The sequence below is a fragment of the Trichoderma gamsii genome, assembly GCF_001481775.2.
Source record: "Trichoderma gamsii strain T6085 chromosome Unknown Scaffold_19.2, whole genome shotgun sequence".
Classification (NCBI taxonomy): Eukaryota; Fungi; Ascomycota; class Sordariomycetes; order Hypocreales; family Hypocreaceae; genus Trichoderma; species Trichoderma gamsii.
Window position 1 is genome coordinate 95,863 of NW_020171356.1, and position 18,226 is coordinate 114,088.

General features: G+C 52.0%; 5 protein-coding genes across 5 annotated transcripts; 4 read left to right on the forward strand and 1 right to left on the reverse strand.

The window, feature by feature from the left end:
- Positions 1-378: 378 nt before the first annotated feature.
- Positions 379-2,584, reverse strand: TGAM01_v205845 (L-serine dehydratase; the record flags this gene model as incomplete). Its single annotated transcript, XM_018803973.1, has 2 exons — positions 379-989; positions 1,054-2,584. 2 exons carry the CDS (start codon positions 2,582-2,584, stop codon positions 379-381), a joined length of 2,142 nt encoding a protein of 713 aa, XP_018662711.1.
- A 1,885-nt stretch (positions 2,585-4,469) lies between these two features.
- On the forward strand, positions 4,470-5,667 carry TGAM01_v205846 (hypothetical protein; the record flags this gene model as incomplete). The annotated part of the gene is made up of 3 exons (XM_018803974.1): positions 4,470-4,597; positions 4,802-5,221; positions 5,283-5,667. 3 exons carry the CDS (start codon positions 4,470-4,472, stop codon positions 5,665-5,667), a joined length of 933 nt encoding a protein of 310 aa, XP_018662712.1.
- A 1,536-nt stretch (positions 5,668-7,203) lies between these two features.
- On the forward strand, positions 7,204-8,973 carry TGAM01_v205847 (hypothetical protein; the record flags this gene model as incomplete). The annotated part of the gene is made up of 1 exon (XM_018803975.1): positions 7,204-8,973. The coding sequence occupies one exon, from the start codon at positions 7,204-7,206 to the stop codon at positions 8,971-8,973; it is 1,770 nt and encodes a 589-aa protein (XP_018662713.1).
- A 2,001-nt stretch (positions 8,974-10,974) lies between these two features.
- On the forward strand, positions 10,975-12,210 carry TGAM01_v205848 (hypothetical protein; the record flags this gene model as incomplete). Its single annotated transcript, XM_018803976.1, has 3 exons — positions 10,975-11,166; positions 11,323-11,478; positions 11,737-12,210. 3 exons carry the CDS (start codon positions 10,975-10,977, stop codon positions 12,208-12,210), a joined length of 822 nt encoding a protein of 273 aa, XP_018662714.1.
- Positions 12,211-14,475: 2,265 nt separating this feature from the next.
- TGAM01_v205849 (hypothetical protein) lies at positions 14,476-17,385 on the forward strand (the record flags this gene model as incomplete). The annotated part of the gene is made up of 2 exons (XM_024549734.1): positions 14,476-15,573; positions 16,093-17,385. The coding sequence occupies 2 exons, from the start codon at positions 14,476-14,478 to the stop codon at positions 17,383-17,385; spliced, it is 2,391 nt and encodes a 796-aa protein (XP_024405493.1).
- Between the last annotated feature and the right edge of the window lie 841 nt (positions 17,386-18,226).

The window sequence follows — 18,226 nt, forward strand, 5'->3', positions numbered from 1 at the left end:
GAAGCTGCAGCATTCATTGCTTCAGCTGCGATTATTAGAATTGCGGCATTCCAAGTACCTTTACGATGGCCGTATCTAAGTTTACGTACCACAAGCCTTATCTCTACCTACCTTAGCCATCTACCCACCTGAAACAAAGTCTGGTACTAGTAGCTTCCCTTGCAAATCTGGAGACAACAGTATGCTACTCTGAGAAACGGGACAAGGCTCTGGTCTCGTTGGACTGGGATATGCCGACAATGCACACCACATATAAAGATGGGAATTTGCTGAATGTATCACAATTGTTACACAACACCTCAGCCGTAGGTGATAGTAGCTATTGGCCTGGCCTCTCTCTAATTTATTGCGCTATAAAGTATAAAACATCCATTGAACTTAGCAGTCTGGCACGCTGACAGGAATATGAAGCGGCACGCTTGTAGCCAATCCGCTCAAGCTCGTCTCTTTAAACTCGTTCCTCATGCCCTGCGCAGTAACGCGCATGGCCCGAATGGCATCATCAAGGCTGACCTTTTGCGTGCCCGTCTCGCCGCTCAGAGCCAAGTTGGCGCTCGAGATGGCCTTGATGGCACCCAAGGCATTACGCTCGATGCATGGGGCTTGCACCAATCCGCCAATGGGGTCGCATGTCAAGCCTAGATTGTGCTCGATTCCAATCTCGGCAGCCTGCTCAATGGTTTGAGGACTGGCGCCCATGCATGCTGCGAATGCTCCGGCTGCCATGGAGCAGGCAACGCCTACTTCGGCCATACAGCCACCCTCGGCAGCTGAGATGGTAGCACCGCGCTTGTACAGCATACCAATCGCAGCTGCTGTTAAGAGGAAGGACAAGATGTCGCGCTCGGGGTCATCGCTGACGAATTCGACGGTATACTTGAGCACTGCAGGGATGATACCAGCTGCGCCGTTTGTTGGGGCTGTGACAATGCGGCCGCCTGCTGCATTAGTCTCATTGACAGCCATGGCATACACCGTAAGATAATCCACTGCAGAGGTTCGAGTTAGCTCTTGTTCTTGATTCAAATTAATCATGGAACCAAATTTACTTACTGGCTGGGAATGTCGTGCGTCGTCGGGGTGATGGTAGTACTGGGTGAGAAAAGGAGCCGTGGGTGCGTAGAGCTGCTGCTCTCCTGATAGCCATGTCCTTGCGGCCAGCTGAAGAAGATGATGAGGTCGGCGCCGTAGTTAAGGATCCTGGCGTTTGTGAACCCGACGGCGGTTCCTTGTTGTCAAGCGGTAACTGGGCCTGAGCGGGCTCTGCTGCATTGCCCGCCGATGTAGTATAGGAAGGATATAGACCCCTTGTGAGTCGTCTATATAACGCCGGTGCTCGCCTATGCAGCTTGAGACTGCCTGGTAGTACTGAGTCTGGGGCTGCTTGGACTCCTTCCAAGATGCTGTTGTCCATTACCTCCCAGATTCGGAACAGCTTGTCCCGGATTTGATCGTCCGTGTAACCGTGACTTTTCTCGTTCTCATACACGACTTGTGCAATAGTCAGGTTGTGCTTGTCACACAGGGCCAACAAGCTCTTTGCGTCTCTAAACGGGTATCGAGGCTGATGACCATGCGCGCCACCAGATGAAGAAGCGTCGTCGGTCGAGGATTTCGCTGGGGGAGGAGCATCTCCGCCATCAGCACCAGATGTAAGCAGACCGGCAGCGTCTCCAACTGGCTTGATCTCTTGTCCGGTGCGTCGATCTCCTGCTGCATCTTCACGCCGAATCTCCTTGTAATACATATTCTCTGCGAGATCAGATGGATGCGCGCCCTGGGCTTCTGTTGATAATCCCAAGCCGGCGTCTGTAGCAGATGACGAATCCGAATCAGCTTTATTGATTGACATGGCGCCGTTGACAACAAATCCGCCACCCACGCTGAATAAGTCGTTGGTTGCCAACATGTATCCCTCCTTGTCAAACACCATGAGGCGCATACCGTTGCTGTGCAGCGGCAGCTTCTTGCCCCACTCCCATTTGAAGTCCCGGTCAAAGTCAAATGTGATTTCCTTGCCCTTGCCATCTGGAAGTTGGTGTCCCAGGAAGAGCTTCTTGTCCTTTTTTATCTGCTCAAAGCGTTCAGGCACGTAGGCCGTATCGACAGTCTCAATGTCGGCACTTTCAAGACCAAGCAGAAGAGCAGATGGCGTCATGTGGCCCTCGCCTGTGAGTGCAAGACTGCCATAGAGGGCCACGCGTATTCTATCGACTTTGGGGAGCAAGCCGGCCGCCAAGAGGTCTGCGACGAAGATATTGCCCGCTCTCATTGGCCCAACGGTGTGGGACGATGAAGGGCCAATGCCAATGGAGAAGAGATCAAAGGTCGAGATGACGGCATGTTCATGATCAGACTCGCTGTAGGTTCCCTGGTCATCATCGAAGTTGTTCCGCACTGAAGCCGTGCTGCTGAAGCCTCGATACTTTGATGCGAATGGTGTTGAGATATGTTTAGAGATGTGGCTCATATGATTGGCAGCCGCACCGAGTTGCCGTGTAGATACGCGTGATGAAGCCCATGACGCCCGTAAGGCAGCACTTCCCGACAGCCTAAGCTGCCTTGTCGGTGCACGGCGGTACATTGTGAAGTTGGCGCCGATAAAGGAGCATGAAAGGAATGAATCAAGGTGTCGATGAGCGCACCATAAATCCAATTGATTTCACTTCCAGCTCATTGGCCAGCCGCGTGGTTGATGGAAAGCATGATCGACCCAACGCCGGTGCTGATAAGGAGCAAAGTCTTAGCAAACCGTTTGATAATCGCTTTGGGCCGGGGCTTTCCGACAAAGGCCGCGATATATCATCTTGGGAGCGGTAAATCTATTTGGCTTCCTCATTTTACAATGCTATATCTATTACGGCTACTTAGCAGACACTGATTGGATCACAATCTATATATTTCGAGCCCAGCGTCGAGCAGAGCAAGAGATATCCAATTGTCTCCCAATTGGCAGGGCATTGATTGGTCTGCGACTCGGCAAGGGACCGATTGAGGCCACGTGACTCTGCGTCATACGTGCAACAGCCAATGAGGCGCGTTGGATTGATGACTCGGGTCGGGTGATAGTACAAACGAAGAAACCTAAAAACAGTGTGGCGTAATATGCAGTAGGGTAGCCGGGAAGTCATCCGGCAGGCGACGTGCTAAATAGAGATTGAATTATGAAGAAGCGATAAAAATAGTAATTGGCAATGATTTGTATAAAAAAATATTTATTTCAATTAATTTTATGCCTAAATCTAACTCGACGTAGGGTTGGAAAAAAATATCTGTGAGTCTAATTGGAAAGTGAATAGCCAGGAACTTTCCGACCTAGTGACATAAAGCCATTTACCAGTTGATATGTATGGGGAAATACAAATGCCACTCGCTTCTCCACACGTCGGGAAAAAAGCGATCCGGGGAATTATGTCTTCTCTCTCAGCTAATATGTAACTAAACAATAAAAATGACTGTAACGTCATTCGCGAGAATGCCCGAACGTCAGGTAGAGCTTTGGGCGTATAACGTCTGTCTCAGCTATTGTGTAGGTAGGTAGGTACATATGTACCTAGACAAGATGAAATATACTGTAAGGGTTGCCCTGTAAATGGCAATTTGGACCACAAAAAGGCGACATCATGTACAGAAAAAATAATACATTTGAACTACATCTTTTGGCTTTCCGACCATGGCCTACTGGCCAAACCCGGTGTGGCCGAACTAGGCGCTTTTACTTGGTCTGCAACACACTTCACTACTAAATGCATCGAAATCGGCTATCTGCACATCTATGCTTGATGCCCTCAGGCTGCGATAAGCGGGGCCGATCAAAGCCCCCACGTTGGCAAGGCTAGGAAGATGAATGGCTCCGAGAGCCTCGGGCGACACCGACACCAGCCACAGGGAGATATCTATCAACTGTAGATGGCAAATGGCGCAACAAGAGGAATTTGCCAGAAAGATGGCTGGTCGAGGATTCTCACCAGAGAGTTTGTAGACACTGCAAGATGCCGGACAGGTGAGATGAGCATAGACTCAGCGGCGCACAGGACAGCCTGATCATTTTTTTTTTTTTTGATGAGAAAAACTGAAAACTCTCATCAGCCTCATCAGTCTCATCAGCCTCATCATGATGCTTGTGTATCTCGGTCTCTCGGAAAGGCCGATTTCGACACCGCCTGGGACCTGTGGCTGAAGCAGCCACTTCATCATGGCCCGTGCCCGCCCTTTGATCCGTCCAATCGAATTACCCGAATGTTCCCGAGCCCACCCTGGCATCAATTTTTTTTTCTTGCCCCTAGACTAGCGCCCGGCAGGAAGGGAACAACAGCGAAAAAAGACCTCAGTCAAAAGCCGCCGCTTCTCACCACCGCTCCCCAGACAAAACCTCAAATCTCTCCACGTCGGATCTCTCGACCCTCCCTAGACTTTCTCTTTTTCTCCCCACTCAGTGTTTGTTCGCTGCTTCGATTCCCTTCGTCACAATGGCTGCTGCTCAAGTTCAGGTCTCCGAGCCCAAGAAGCTCGAGGGATTCTCTCTCTACTCTCGTTTCGCCCTCGCTGGTGCCGTCTGCTGCTCCGTCACCCACGGTGGTCTGACTCCCGTCGATGTGTATGTTTGATCCCTCCCGAGTTGTTCTTTGTGGATGGTGGATGGTGGATGGTGGATGGTGGATGGTGGATGGTGGATGGTGGAAGCACGACTTCGCTCTGGCCCTTGGCTGGTTGGCGGCGATGGCTTCGTTACCGCCATTCTCTTACATGTGAAAACAGACTGTTCATGGCTGACTGACACGTTTTCTTTTCTACAATACAGCGTCAAGACCCGTATCCAGCTCGACCCCGCTACCTACAACCGCGGTCTCATCGGTGGTTTCCGCCAGGTTATTCAGAATGAGGGTGCTGGCGCTCTCCTGACCGGTGCTGGTCCTACCTTTGCCGGTTACTTCCTGCAGGGTGCTTTCAAATTCGGTGGTTACGAGTTCTTCAAGGCCCAGTTCATCAACCAGCTCGGCCTTGAGACTGCCTCCAACAACCGCACTGCCATTTACCTGGCCTCCTCTGCCGCCGCCGAGTTCTTCGCCGACATTGCCCTCTGCCCTCTTGAGGCTACCCGTATCCGTCTTGTCTCCGAGCCCACCTATGCCAACGGCCTTGTTGGTGGTTTCTCCAAGATGCTGAAGAACGAGGGTATCGGTGCTTTCTACGCCGGTTTTGGACCCATCCTGTTCAAGCAGTAAGTTTTTAAGCCAAGCCGAGCTCTTGATGTCAGAATTGCGCTTACACATTTACCCCAGGATCCCTTACACCATGGCCAAGTTCGTCGTTTTCGAGAAGGTCTCTGAGGCCGTCTTCCGTGCCTTCCCCAAGGAGGACATGTCCGGCGGCATGCAGACCACTGCCAACCTGGGCTCTGGTCTCATTGCTGGTTTCGCTGCTGCCATCGTTTCCCAGCCTGCCGACACCATGCTTTCCAAGATCAACAAGACCAAGGGCCTTCCCGGTGAGGGCACCACCTCCCGTCTGATCAAGATCGGCAAGGAGCTCGGCCTCCGTGGCTCCTACACCGGTATTGGTGCCCGTCTGTTTATGGTCGGAACCCTGACCGCTGGTCAGTTTGCCATCTACGGTGACCTGAAGAAGGCTCTTGGCGCCGTTGGCGGTGTTGAGATTGCCAAATAAATTTAATATTTTATGATTTGATGACAACAAAATGGGGTTTTGGGAGGGCGAGTGAAAATGGACCGAGATTTCGAAGAGGGGGCAGCTATATACGGTATTGCCCAGAAGAGCTGGGCTTTGCTTGGGTTGCTGGGAGTTTTTCCTGTTACACATAGAAAGGGAACAGTTTCCATTTCGGCCGAGACCTTTGAGAGATTTGGTTTCTTGTTCGATTGTTTCATCGGGTTGATGAAGAGGGCCTTAGACACAAGGCGCTGGTATACATCTCTTGATTGCCTAGAGTAGAGTATAGAAACGGCAGACCACCGGCATCCCCGCTAAGGGTTGTATAATAGTCAATCTTCTTGCGTTATCTAATAGACTGGAGTTTTCTGGTTACATTGCATGTTTCCTTGGACAATCTTCTGTGCTTCTGATACATATCTGTTAATGCCATCTACAATGGGCAGTTTTAGGCTCTTACACCAAAATCTGCCGGTAGGCTATTGACAGCCCGGCGACTTGGACATGTGCCGACGTCATTGTATATGCCCTGAATCCATTTTGTTATCTTTCGATTTTGGAATCTTTTGGAATCACTACTTGACTCCTCACTACTTCGTCCATTAACCTCTCAACCCGCCTCATACTACGGTTCCATAGCTAGAAGGTCTCATATAACTCTTGGAATAGATCTAATTGTAAGTCAGAGCAAGCAATCAGCTCCTGGTACTAAGATGTCATCGATGCCACTATGCCGATGCACGACATCATGATCCACCATGCTAGACTATTCCATCTATAGACGTATCAACTTAACAACCAATTTGGATTAACCCCATTTTCTCTCAATATACCCGTCCCAATTAGTCCACTGACTCAATGATAATTAAAAAGTCAGATGTGGCGAGCCCTATGAGCATGCGATCCGCGACATCGCTCTCACCGAGCCATAAGACCGCCGTACATAAGGGTTCCATATGCACTCGATATCCTGAAGAAAGTGGTTCCATAAAGGATATGATAGACGCGGTAATTTTTGTAGATGCTGTGGCACGATAGCCCGAGCTTTTGTCCATTCAACACCATATGCAGGCTCAGAGTCCATTATATAGAGCTAGATAGGTCTGATCCAAACTTTCAGCTTGCTTCTCTCATTTTTATACAAACACGACTTTTAACTTGCCGAAATAGCAGCCTGGGGCTTTCCCGATACATCTATAGCCGTTTTTCGCAGATTTGGTTTGAACAATATCTAATAACCAAGAGTTATCTACCTAATTAAAGCTATCTAGCTTCATCAAGTCAATCCACTGACGTCTTCTGGTCGCCAGCTGGCTGCCACCTTCGGGCTGTCAGAGCACGCAGTGCTCCTTCCTACCTCAATCACTGAAATCAGGTGACAACCACGCACAAATTTGTTTGCACCAGAAGCACCTTAAACTGCAGAGCCTCTTCTTCTTCTATCTTATCTCTCTGTATGGGAAGATCTGTCGACTGTCACTGCTCTCTCGCGCGAGATACCACAATTTATTGATCGCTATTTCCATCGCAGCCATGGAATACGATTCTCTCCCCGCTGAAAAAGCGGCTGCTAATGAAGAATTCCAGCATAGTGGCAACAATGAGCCAAGCCATTCTCAAGCTGATTCTGATTGGCTTCAAGTTATACTTCATGTTGACGGCGATCTTTTACCGGGCTTTGATCTTGATCACATCCGCTCTATGGCAACAGAAGACTCTCCTGGACTTCGAGTCGATATTCTAGCTCGGCCTGGAACTCTCGCCGTGCCTTTGCTTCTCATGAGACTGCAAATCAAATGCGGCGAGACATGGCATCGTTTGGCGAATATCGCTGTGCCATTCAGCGAAAACGGAACCCCGCTGTTTGCCCATCATCTTCACGTAAGAGAAACGACTGCAATGAAAGCCTTTTTTACCCTACCATCCACATATATTAGCTCAACTACGGTCCTGGATCCTACAAATGGCTTGGATTTCGATCTCATGAGATTGGGGTTGCCTGATCCTCAACATGATAGTGCCTCTTCGTGCTCTAGCACTTTCGTTTGCCCTCAAGGCGACGAGATAATTTGGATCTACGCTGAAACAAAAGCTGGCCAAGTTGTCGTGGATTATCCATCATCGTTTTGGAGGCAAATCCACCGCCAATCAATGGCCACGCGAACCGTCGCTAACCGCATCAAATCTTTGCTCTCGTCTACGAACCCAGAGAGCCCGAAAAGATTTTGGATCACATTCCCTCTCTATCAAGAATGGAGACGCGATTGGCGACTATTCTTCGGCGATGGACACAAAGAAAGTCCCTATGGCAGAGTCGTAGGGGAATATCAAGCAGACAATACATCAAACAATCCATTTCGATCCCTTCTGATTCCGCTCCCTGACTCGGAATGGATTGCAAAAGAGAACGACAAAGAGGAATATGGCACAGGCGCTACAGGGCTTCCTACAGCTTACTTGATGGCTGTCGACATGGAAACCGTGCAAAACGCTATGCCCGATATTGGGACCTTGGTCGAGGTTGATCTCTCAGTTGCTCAGGGTTATTTCAAGATACCGAAGCAGCCTCAAACTCCCCTTCACATCCGAAAGATTGCGGTAGAGGTTCAACGTGTTATTAAAGCGGCGGAACACAAGGTACAAAATGCTGCAGATGAAATTCAGACTAAGCTGAGTGGTATCCGCGATAAAGAGGCAATCGCAGAAGACGTCGTCCACTTAATTTCGGAATTTTATGTCGAAACCGCTGCCAAGGGCTTAGTGCCGTATATCAATAAACTGTCGAATAAGGCAAAGGCAAAGCATCCCTCCGGGCCTGAAGATGCTCAGCGATGGGTAGACGCCCTAGAAGTAGCCTCTCAACTTCGAGCGCGCAGCGGCGAAAATGACAATGCGCATGTCAAACGTATTGCCAAATGGGTCAAATCTCAGGGGGTAAATGTGCGGACATTGAAGCGAAGCAAATATGGCGAGCCATTTTTGGGCTATCGTTTGGATCCGCCTTGCAATATTCCTGCAGAGGTTGCACTCTTTCACCTTGAAGTGCCCAAGCAGCCAGACTGGCCGCACGGTTTTAAAAAGCCTCCCCTACGAATCGCCATCTCAAAGAATGTTCCGACCGACGAGTCTCCAGTTGGTGCACATAAGATGAAAGACTTTTATCTTGCTAAGAAGGCAGAGGCGGTCGAGGTGGAGTGTCTCGAAATCCGCGTCATGGACAATCTAAAGCTCGACCATATAACAAGCGATCAGTTGAAGGCTACTATCCAGAAAATTGCCAGCGTAATAATAACGAAAAGTTAGGCCGTTATATCCAGCGACCCAACAGATATTCATTTGGGTAACGAGTGGACTCTGCAAATCTAGGATGAGCTCGCATTTGCACAGTTCAATCGCGCTTCCATCGCTACCGAATTCCTCCGAAAGATGGACAAGGAAAAGGGAAAACAAGAAAAGAGAAGAAAAAGAAAAGAAACACTCCACTTCAGAGATGCTATCCGTTGGCCATTTCCCGCCCAATTTGAGCACGGCTGTTAGGATAAGATATGAGATCTGGATCACGTTCAAGTCTGGAAGTTCTCTTTCTTTACGGAAGTTAGACCTCGAATACCATCGTCAATCGCGCTGTTTCGTTTAAGTTCAAGCATCTCATGCTCGACGCATGGTAGATGAAGTATATGACCGTGGCAATGTCGGCAAGCAGATATGTAAAACATTTTGCGTTAATTTCAGTTCGTTTACTATTTCTCTGCATCTGTGCATCTCTCTTCTGTCTATGCTGGTTGATATGTATAGCATTCTAGGTAGTTCAATCTCGATATTCTACTCATAAGGCAAAGAGAGACGACTCGATGCCATCCAACCAACCTTATTCCAAGGACATTAATGTGTATACAGTACTATGGGAAAAGGACCAAAGTATCCAGTCTTGCTTTCTAGCAATAGATATGAGTACTCTGCAATCATCCATACGGGATACCGTAATTTTTTAAGCATAAGATACTAATATAAGAGAACCAACGTTTTTCATGCCGATCCCCTTTGTTCGCTCTGGAATCCAATCACTGCAGCATTCCCGTGAGTAATGACTGCATATAAGAACGAGTTGGGCTAAGAGCGAATGCGACATCTAACTCAGGCATCAACCAGCGTCTGTGCTCACCATCACCAAATTGTCCAAGAGGCACAGGGCATCTAGCGGACTGCTAGTCTAACCAAACGGTAACTTGGAGTATCTGAAGATGCCATTGGCCGAATATATTACGGAGGTGATTACAATATCGTCTCTCAACTGACGTGTTAGCTGCAAATGGGGATGGATCGCGTTGGCAGAGTTTAGTCCCAACGACAGATCGGTCGAGTATCCATTAGCGACAGTGTTCACCGCCGAGCCAACAAATTCAACCCAAAGATGGGGAATGAGGAGAAATGAGCAACTCAGTTCGTCATTGAACTTGAACAAGAGATTTTGCTGCAAGTGGACTTGTGTTTAGCTCCTTTTTGTCTCTTGTACTCTACATACTGTACGGGCACCATCATGAAAGAAGGATGATCCTATCTTTACACACATAGCTGAGTTCATTGGGATAACTGATACCAGTAGTAGCATCATTTGACTGTGGAGACTTTGACAACAAAGTCATCGCCCCGTTCGCCACCTTCCTACGCATAGGGACGGCATGGCGGTCGGGCCACTTCCGAGAAAGAGGCATCACCATGATGTTGGGTATGGCAGAAGATGGGGCATAATGACTGGAGAAGGTGGCTGCCCGAGAATGCCGAGTATGTGAGCTACAGTAATTTTTCACACACGGCGTATTGCTAGAATGGGGCAGTGATGTTGATGGGATTTGGCAAGATAACTCCCAAATAAGCCGTCATTCACGTCAAGAGTGTATTTTTTTATGCCTGACAGCAGTGTCAGGGCTGGATAAGCTTAATACGATGGTTTCAATATGCTGATCTTCTGCAGGCAATGGCAGGACTCCTGCTCGTACGAGTTGTGATAGACTTGGCCAGCACACTGCCTATACGAAGTATTGTTACTATTATTACACATTGAGTCTCCGGCTTTCCACATAGCAGCGACCCGCTCACAGAGGCCGCCGAGCTGGTGGTAGCCTAGGATGCAACTAAGCTTGTTCTCCTGTCGATGAATACGGGATGCGGAATGGCGGGCCTTGGCCAGTGGATCTCGTGTCTTTGTGCTCGGTGCTACGAACTCCGAGATTCCTGCTTCTGGGAACTACCCTGCATGGATCGAAGGCTGCGGTGGAAATTGAGGCATCCGGCACTTGCTCACACATGCGCAACAACAAGCTGCAGTATCTCATCTTATTCGGCTACACAGCAGCAGAGGATGGCACAGCTGTAACTGATGCTACTGGATGGCACAGCTGCATGAAGGCTTTGGTGGCTGCAGTGCAATATGGAGCTTGGTCTCGTATTCAGGCCACACGGGAGGATGCAAATTGGAAATGGAAAAAAGCCCTAGGAGTGCTATGCTGCCTCGGGAGCACACGCTGATAATCAAATGACACAATAGGCAAAAGAGAGGGCTCAACTACGCAAGACTACTTCATCAACTGCTAAGAATAACAGGTTTTGGCAAGCCTCAACTAGCTGATGGACAAATCCCTAAATGGCTCAAAGGCAAAACCTCTTGTATGTATGATGCCAGAGATCCATGAGGTCCACCAACTCGCATCTGGTGAAGCCAAGCCCAAGGCCCAGTCGCTCCCCGTCTTGGTGCGGATTGTGCGACTTGGCAGGCATGAAAATTTCGAGATCGGCGTCCCACTTGCAGCCGTGAGTGCAAGACCAAGCCTTGGAAGGCGGGAAAAAGAATTGGTTGGATCGTAGCGATCGTGCCGAGAGGGAAAAGGCGATGGGCGATCGCTGCTCGGAACCGCAGGGAGATGAGAGAGTATCACAGAGGAGCGGTTCGTGCCTTTGTGCTTGATGCGGTTGTGCGAGGTAGATTGGGCTCTATTTTAGGTGCTGTGATCTGCCAGAATTCCAGCGCTAGGCAGCCCTCTGTGTCCAATCGCTGTAACTGCATTGCAGCCTCCTGAGGGCATTCACTGGCGACGCTGTCTCGCGCTGTTAAGGAATCCAGAGACAGCACAAAGTACCTCTACTGGACACCAGCTGCGCCTGCTCGTTCTTCGCTCTTCCATCTTCGTCTTCATCCTCATCCACAGGCGTCATCGTCTTCTCTTCCAGCCGGCATCATCCCTCCTCGACTCGTTCTCCCCCACCCTTGCTCAATGCCAAACAGATCAGCACAGCCCATCAGCAGCTGCGGCCCCTGCCAATTTGAGTGGCCACGGCGGCCCGACTGGCCAAAGAGGCACGCCGGACGGGCTCCAGCGCACAAACAGCCACGGCTCACGGACGCATCTCAGCCAACCATTTCGCGCGGCACACGCTGAGAGCAATCTTTGCGCCTTGGCGGCCTGCCTGTCCCCATCCGCTGCGTTTGCCGGTGATGCTACGCGCATTTTCACATCTCAGCTGTGTCGTATTGGTACAGCCTAGCACTCGTGTGAGTATGGACACAGCAGCGGCAGAGAGAGCGCTTGCAACGTCACGATTATCCGCCAGCCGAATTGAAGTGAACGTGGTGGGGGGGAGACGACCGTGCTCAAGAATAGCAACAACAGGTGATGGTGGTGAGGTAGGTATGCAGTATGGAGAGCTTGGTGTGTCTTTGCCGCAGCTGCATTTCTGAGTGGACGACAACAACTGCCGCTACTCTACTCTCACCGGAATACAGTGACATTCGGGTACGCAAGCGGCAGCGAGATGAGGCAGCAACGCAGCTTGTGGTTTTCTCTTTCAACTCCCGGGTACACATTTTACTCATCGCAAGCAAGACGCTCAAGTCACGACCGTTTTGAGCGGAGCACGGACGCCACATCACAGCATCGCGGCTAACTCACGCTACCAAGTTAGACATCGTCATTCTCCCTACATGATCATTCTCCCTACCTGAAGATTGACGAATGATAATGGCACTAGTGCAATGAACGGCAGCGAGCTCAACTATGACGCTCTCAGTAAGACACGCAGCAATGGCGCTTCGCTGAGCAGCTGAGACCATGGGCGCTTAGATCCTCGTTATCGATCGACATGTCTTCCATCTCTGCTCTGTCTACGAAGTACTAGTCTGCGTTCTGTACAGCACTGTATCATACGGTCCGCATGTATGCATTGATCTCATGCAAAGCACAAATCTAGCTGCATTCATTGGTGAACCGGATTATGTAAGACTGTCTGCCGCCGAGCCGTGAGGAAGCAAGGCTCTGCATGATTCCTAATTTCGGATCACCGATATGGCGGGACTCCGAATCTCGCGAATGAGTCTAGAAGAAGAGAGATTCAGGCTTGCCACCTCGTTGGTCATTTCCGGTGGCCTGTTGACTCTTGGACGGCAATAGGCGATATGGAGTACAATATGACATGTTACCTGGACCCCGATACTGCAGGCATACGAGCGTGTAGTTGCTATTGATAGCAATTTGCAAACTGCAACTCCGTATTGTTACTGCTGCCCAATATGGAAACTTGTATCGGCGTGCAATTACACATAGGGGGCGTCGAAATTGTGGAACGTGGGACGCTCGGAGAAAATACAGGAAAAATGCAGGTTCTCCTTTGATACACCCAAGAACGGTATTACTCGATTTCCAAGGAAGTCTACTGCTGCTACGACTAATACTACGGGGTACTAGGTAGTAACACAGAGTATTACTATACTCCTTACGAGCAGAGGTACACACTGTACTATGGACAAAATACTACACTGACCACGTTTCCCCGTATCAACTAAACTGGGGTGTTTTGTCCTGATGAGATTGCGATGGAGGAGTGCCTGTTTCCAAAGACTCACCGCGAGGAACATGGGGCAGAGACAGGCTAAAGACTTGCCCAAAGCCTGGAAAAGATTGGTCGAGATTGCAGGAAACGAAGAAGCAAACAACGAGGGCAGAAGCAGAGCAAGTGGACGGGCAAGCGACGGCGAAGGACGCCTGGTCGATACGACCGAGAATTGGTCAACCTGCGAAGAGGATTGGTCGACAAGCCCCCATCCAGCGTGATAGAACCGGTCGTCAATGGGCCGCGAGACGCTGGCAAGGCCCTCCCTGCACTTGCGTTGGCGGAAACGCTGCTGCGCTAAAGACCTAGTCAGGGGCACGTCGAGTGGAGAAGCACGCTTCTGCGCTTCGAGAGTGCTCGCAAGTGCTGGCGGTGCCTTTTTGGCCTCTCCCTCCCCTGTCATCCAAGTTTGGCACCACAAGCAGCGGTTCCACAGCCGGGTCTCTGCGCGCCACCAAGGTACCAACGGGGCACCACACCACAGTATGCAGACGCTGCCGTGCCAGGTACCGGTACCATTGCATCTGTGCTGATGTACCGCCCTGGTGGTGGCGGCGGCTGCGGCTGCACCTCAAAGGAGATGGATCCTGGATCCTCCTCTCAAATCATGCACGCAGCACAGCGTCTTCGGCTTCACCACCTGGGCCACCCGTGCAGGGTTATTTTCGTATTCCGGGCCTAGCACTATGGGCACTCCTTGGCTTGGCCAGGCTTCTCCTCCCATTGGAAACAATGAAAGGTTGGAAGCGTGCAGACATATAAGGCTGCCATCCGTCCCAGAGTCCCCGGATTTGGAACCCTCTTTCCTTCCTTATCCCAACACATTCTTTTGCTGGATTACTTTCTTTTCCTCTTTCCTGAGTGGTTCATTCGTTTATACCCTCAGGTTCATAATTTAGAGGCTCTCTTGTTTTTGTGTTAATCATGAAGGGTGCCTTTGTTGTTGGCGCCATCGCCATTGGCGCGGCCAATGCCACGCATTTTCCCGACTGCGAGCAGAACAACTGCTACCGCAACCTGATCGATGAGCGCTTCAGCGCCCAGGCTACTCCTGCTTGCTTAGACTGGCTCGCCGGTACCACTACAGCCAACGCGGCTATCCCCACCGACTACTCCAACTGCCCCGACTACAGTGCTTTCAGCTCTGCCTGCTCTTGCGTCGCTTACACTGCTACCCACACCGGCGGTGTTGCAGCTCCCACTTCTCTGCCCGCCGTGCCTACCACTGCCGCTGGTCTTCCCGGCGATGAGGACTGCGAGGAGCCCACCAAGACCCCCGGCAGACCCGGCCACCCAGTGACGACTCCCGCTGGACGCCCTACTCCTCCCGCCGGCGGCAACGGTGGTCACCCTCCTCCCGCCCAGTCTTCTGAGGACTGCGACGACGAGACCAAGACCCACGACTTCCCCGGTCACCCGGTCACTCCTCCCGCTGGACAGCCTACTGGTGGCTTCCCCGGCCACCCTACCGGAGGCTTCCCTGGCCACCCTCAGCCTACCCAGTCTTCCGAGGACTGCGACGAGACCAAGACTCACGACTTCCCCGGCCACCCTACCGGCCCTGCTGGTGGTGTTCCTCCTTACAGCGTCCCCGTTGGTACCGAGACTGGCCCTGTCGTCTCTGTCCCTACCGGCCCTGCTGGTGGTGTTCCTCCTTACAGCGTCCCCGTTGGCACCGAGACTGGCCCTGTCGTCTCTGTCCCTACCGGCCCTGCTGGTGGTGTTCCTCCTTACAGCGTTCCCGTCGGAACTGAGACTGGCCCTGCTGTCTCCGTTCCCACTGGTCCTGCCGGCGTTCCCCCCTACAGCGTTCCTGTTGGCACTGAGAGCGTCCCCGTTGGCACCGAGACTGGCCCTGCCGTCTCTGTCCCTACCGGCCCTGCTACCACCGGTAGCGAGCTCCCCGTTACCACCGGCCCTGCTGGCACCGAGACTGGCCCCGTCGTCTCCGCCCCTACCGTCCCCGTCTCCGTCCCCGTTGGCACCGAGAGCATTCCCGTTGGCACTGAGACTGGCCCTGCCGTCTCCGTTCCCACTGGTCCTGCTTCCGTTCCCTACAGCGTTCCCGTTGGCACTGAGAGCGTCCCTGTTGGCACCGAGACCGGCCCTGCCGTCTCTGTTCCTACTGGCCCTGCTACTGGCCCTGCCGGCACTGAGACTTCTCCTGCTGCTACTGGCCCTGCTACCGGCACTGAGACTGGCCCTGCTGCCACTGGCCCTGCTACCGGCACCGAGACTGGCCCTGCTGCCACTGGCCCTGCTACCGGCACCGAGACTGGCCCTGCTGTCACCGAGACTGCTCCTGTCACCACTGGTGGTGCTTCTCCTGTCACCACTGGTGGTGCTTCTCCTGTCACCACTGGTGGTGCTTCTCCTGTCACCACTGGTGCTCCTCAGTTCAGCACCTCCACTGTCTTCACCACCTCTGTCCGCACTATCACCCAGTGCCCTCCTGAGGTTACCAACTGCCCTACGCGCCCCAAGACTGTGACCGACACCATCGCTCTGTACACCACCATCTGCCCCGTCACCGCCTCCGAGGGAGCCCACCCTACCGCTTCTGGCCCTGCCGGCTCTTCTCCTTCCGGCCCCGCTGGTGGCTCTCCTTCCGGCCCCGCTGGTTCTTCACCTTCTGGTCCTGCTGGTTCTTCACCTTCCGGCCCCGCTGGCTCTTCTCCCTCTGGCCCTGCCGGTGGTGCTCCTCCTGCCCAGACCTCTGAGGGTTCTTCTCCCGTTACCACTGGACCTGCTGGTTCTTCTCCCTCTGGACCTGCTGGCTCTTCGCCTTCCGGCCCTGCTGGCAGCTCTCCTTCCGGCCCCGCTGGTTCTTCACCTTCTGGTCCTGCTGGTTCTTCACCTTCCGGCCCTGCTGGCTCTTCTCCCTCTGGCCCTGCTGGTTCTTCACCTTCCGGCCCTGCTGGTGGTGCTCCCCCCGCTCAGACTTCCGGTGGCTCTTCTCCCGTCACCACTGGTGCTCCTCAGTTCAGCACCTCCACCGTCTTCACCACCTCAGTTCGCACCATTACTCAGTGCCCTCCTGAGGTTACCAACTGCCCTACGCGCCCCAAGACTGTGACCGACACCATCGCTCTGTACACCACCATCTGCCCTGTTACCGCTTCCGAGGGTGCTCACCCCACTCAGCCCGCTGCCGGTCACCCCCAGCCTTCTCAGCCTGCCGCTGGCCAGCCCGGTTACTCTGCTCCCGCCGGTCAGCCTTCTCAGCCCGCTGGCCAGCCCGGTAACTCTGCCCCTGCCGAGCCTACCACCACCACCACGGCCACCTCTTACATCACCCAGACCTTCACCATCACCCGATGCCCTCCTGGAACTCCTAACTGCCCTGTTGGCGCTGTCACCACCACTGTCTACCCCAACGGTCCTTCCACTCTTGTGTCTCAGACCGTCCCCGCAGTTGTGATCACTCCTCCCGCCTCTTCCGCCGCCGCTGTCACCGTTCCCGTGGTCCCTGTGCCTCCCCCGGCTGTCTCCTCTGCCCCTCCCTCCAACCCGGCAGTTCCTCCTTACAACCCCGCGGTCCCCGTTGGAACTGCCCCCGTTGTTCCTCCTTACAACCCCTCGGTCCCCGTTGGAACTGCTCCCGTTGTTCCTCCTCCCGTTGGCACTGCTCCCGCTGGTTCCCCGGTGTACACTCCTCCGGCTAACCCTCCGGTTATCTCTCCCGCCCCTCCTGCCGGTACCAACCCCGTTGGTCCTCCGGCTGGCGGTCCTCCTGCGGGCTCTCCCTCAGGAATTCCTCCTGTCAACGCTGCCGGCCGTGTTGGTGGCAGCATCTTCGCTGCCATTGCCGCTGCCGCAGTCTTCCTTTTGTAAGTTGGATAAGCTAAAGTGTGTTTTTGGGTCTGGAACATATACTGGGAGTCAACCATGTCATAATGTTCGGAAACGTGTAAATAGTATGATTTAGAGAAGGATCTTTTTATTGCTTTATTCTTAGCCGCGCCAGGTCCTATAGATTTTGGATACACAGAGCGGGCTACATATGGTAACGGCCATATTTATTTCTTATTCTATATTAGTTTGAATGAAATGGCAGTCTAAAATTATCCTTCTTTACTCTGTGATTCTGTGCTTGGATTCATCTACTTAATATTTGCAGTGAGAATTAGAGTGTTTAGTTAAACACTGATCTGGTTGCATTTGAGTTCCTGAGACTTGGGGCTCTACTTGATGGTTTTGAGTTAATGGCTAGAGAGGATGTGATACTTGTTTTTCTGATATTCTCGTCATATAGCATTACTGCGTCAGTTATCGTGTATCTATTATTGCGTTTTTTTCAGTTATCTTGAATCTACAGTAATGGTGTTGAGAGCTGTGATTAAAGACGTTGCCCTAGAAAACTCAAAAACCAGACTTGTCTCCTCTCGATGCTAGTCAGGAACCCGGATCCAAAAAGGCTACAACGTTCCGTCCTCCGGCCGGGTCCCTCCCCCCTTAGTCAGATCTGGTGGCTGAAACAAGGTGTTGCCCGCACACGGAAAAAAAGGAACAATGGGAGCTAAGAGCAGGGGTACGAGAGACAGGAAAAGAAGAAGAAAAAAAAAAAACACCGCAATGTGGGAGTTCTGCGGCGTTGCTCATTTGGGTTAGAGGATGGTGATGGGAGAGAATTGTATGCTTTTTTTCTTTTCGGTACTCGCCGAGAAGGGATGGA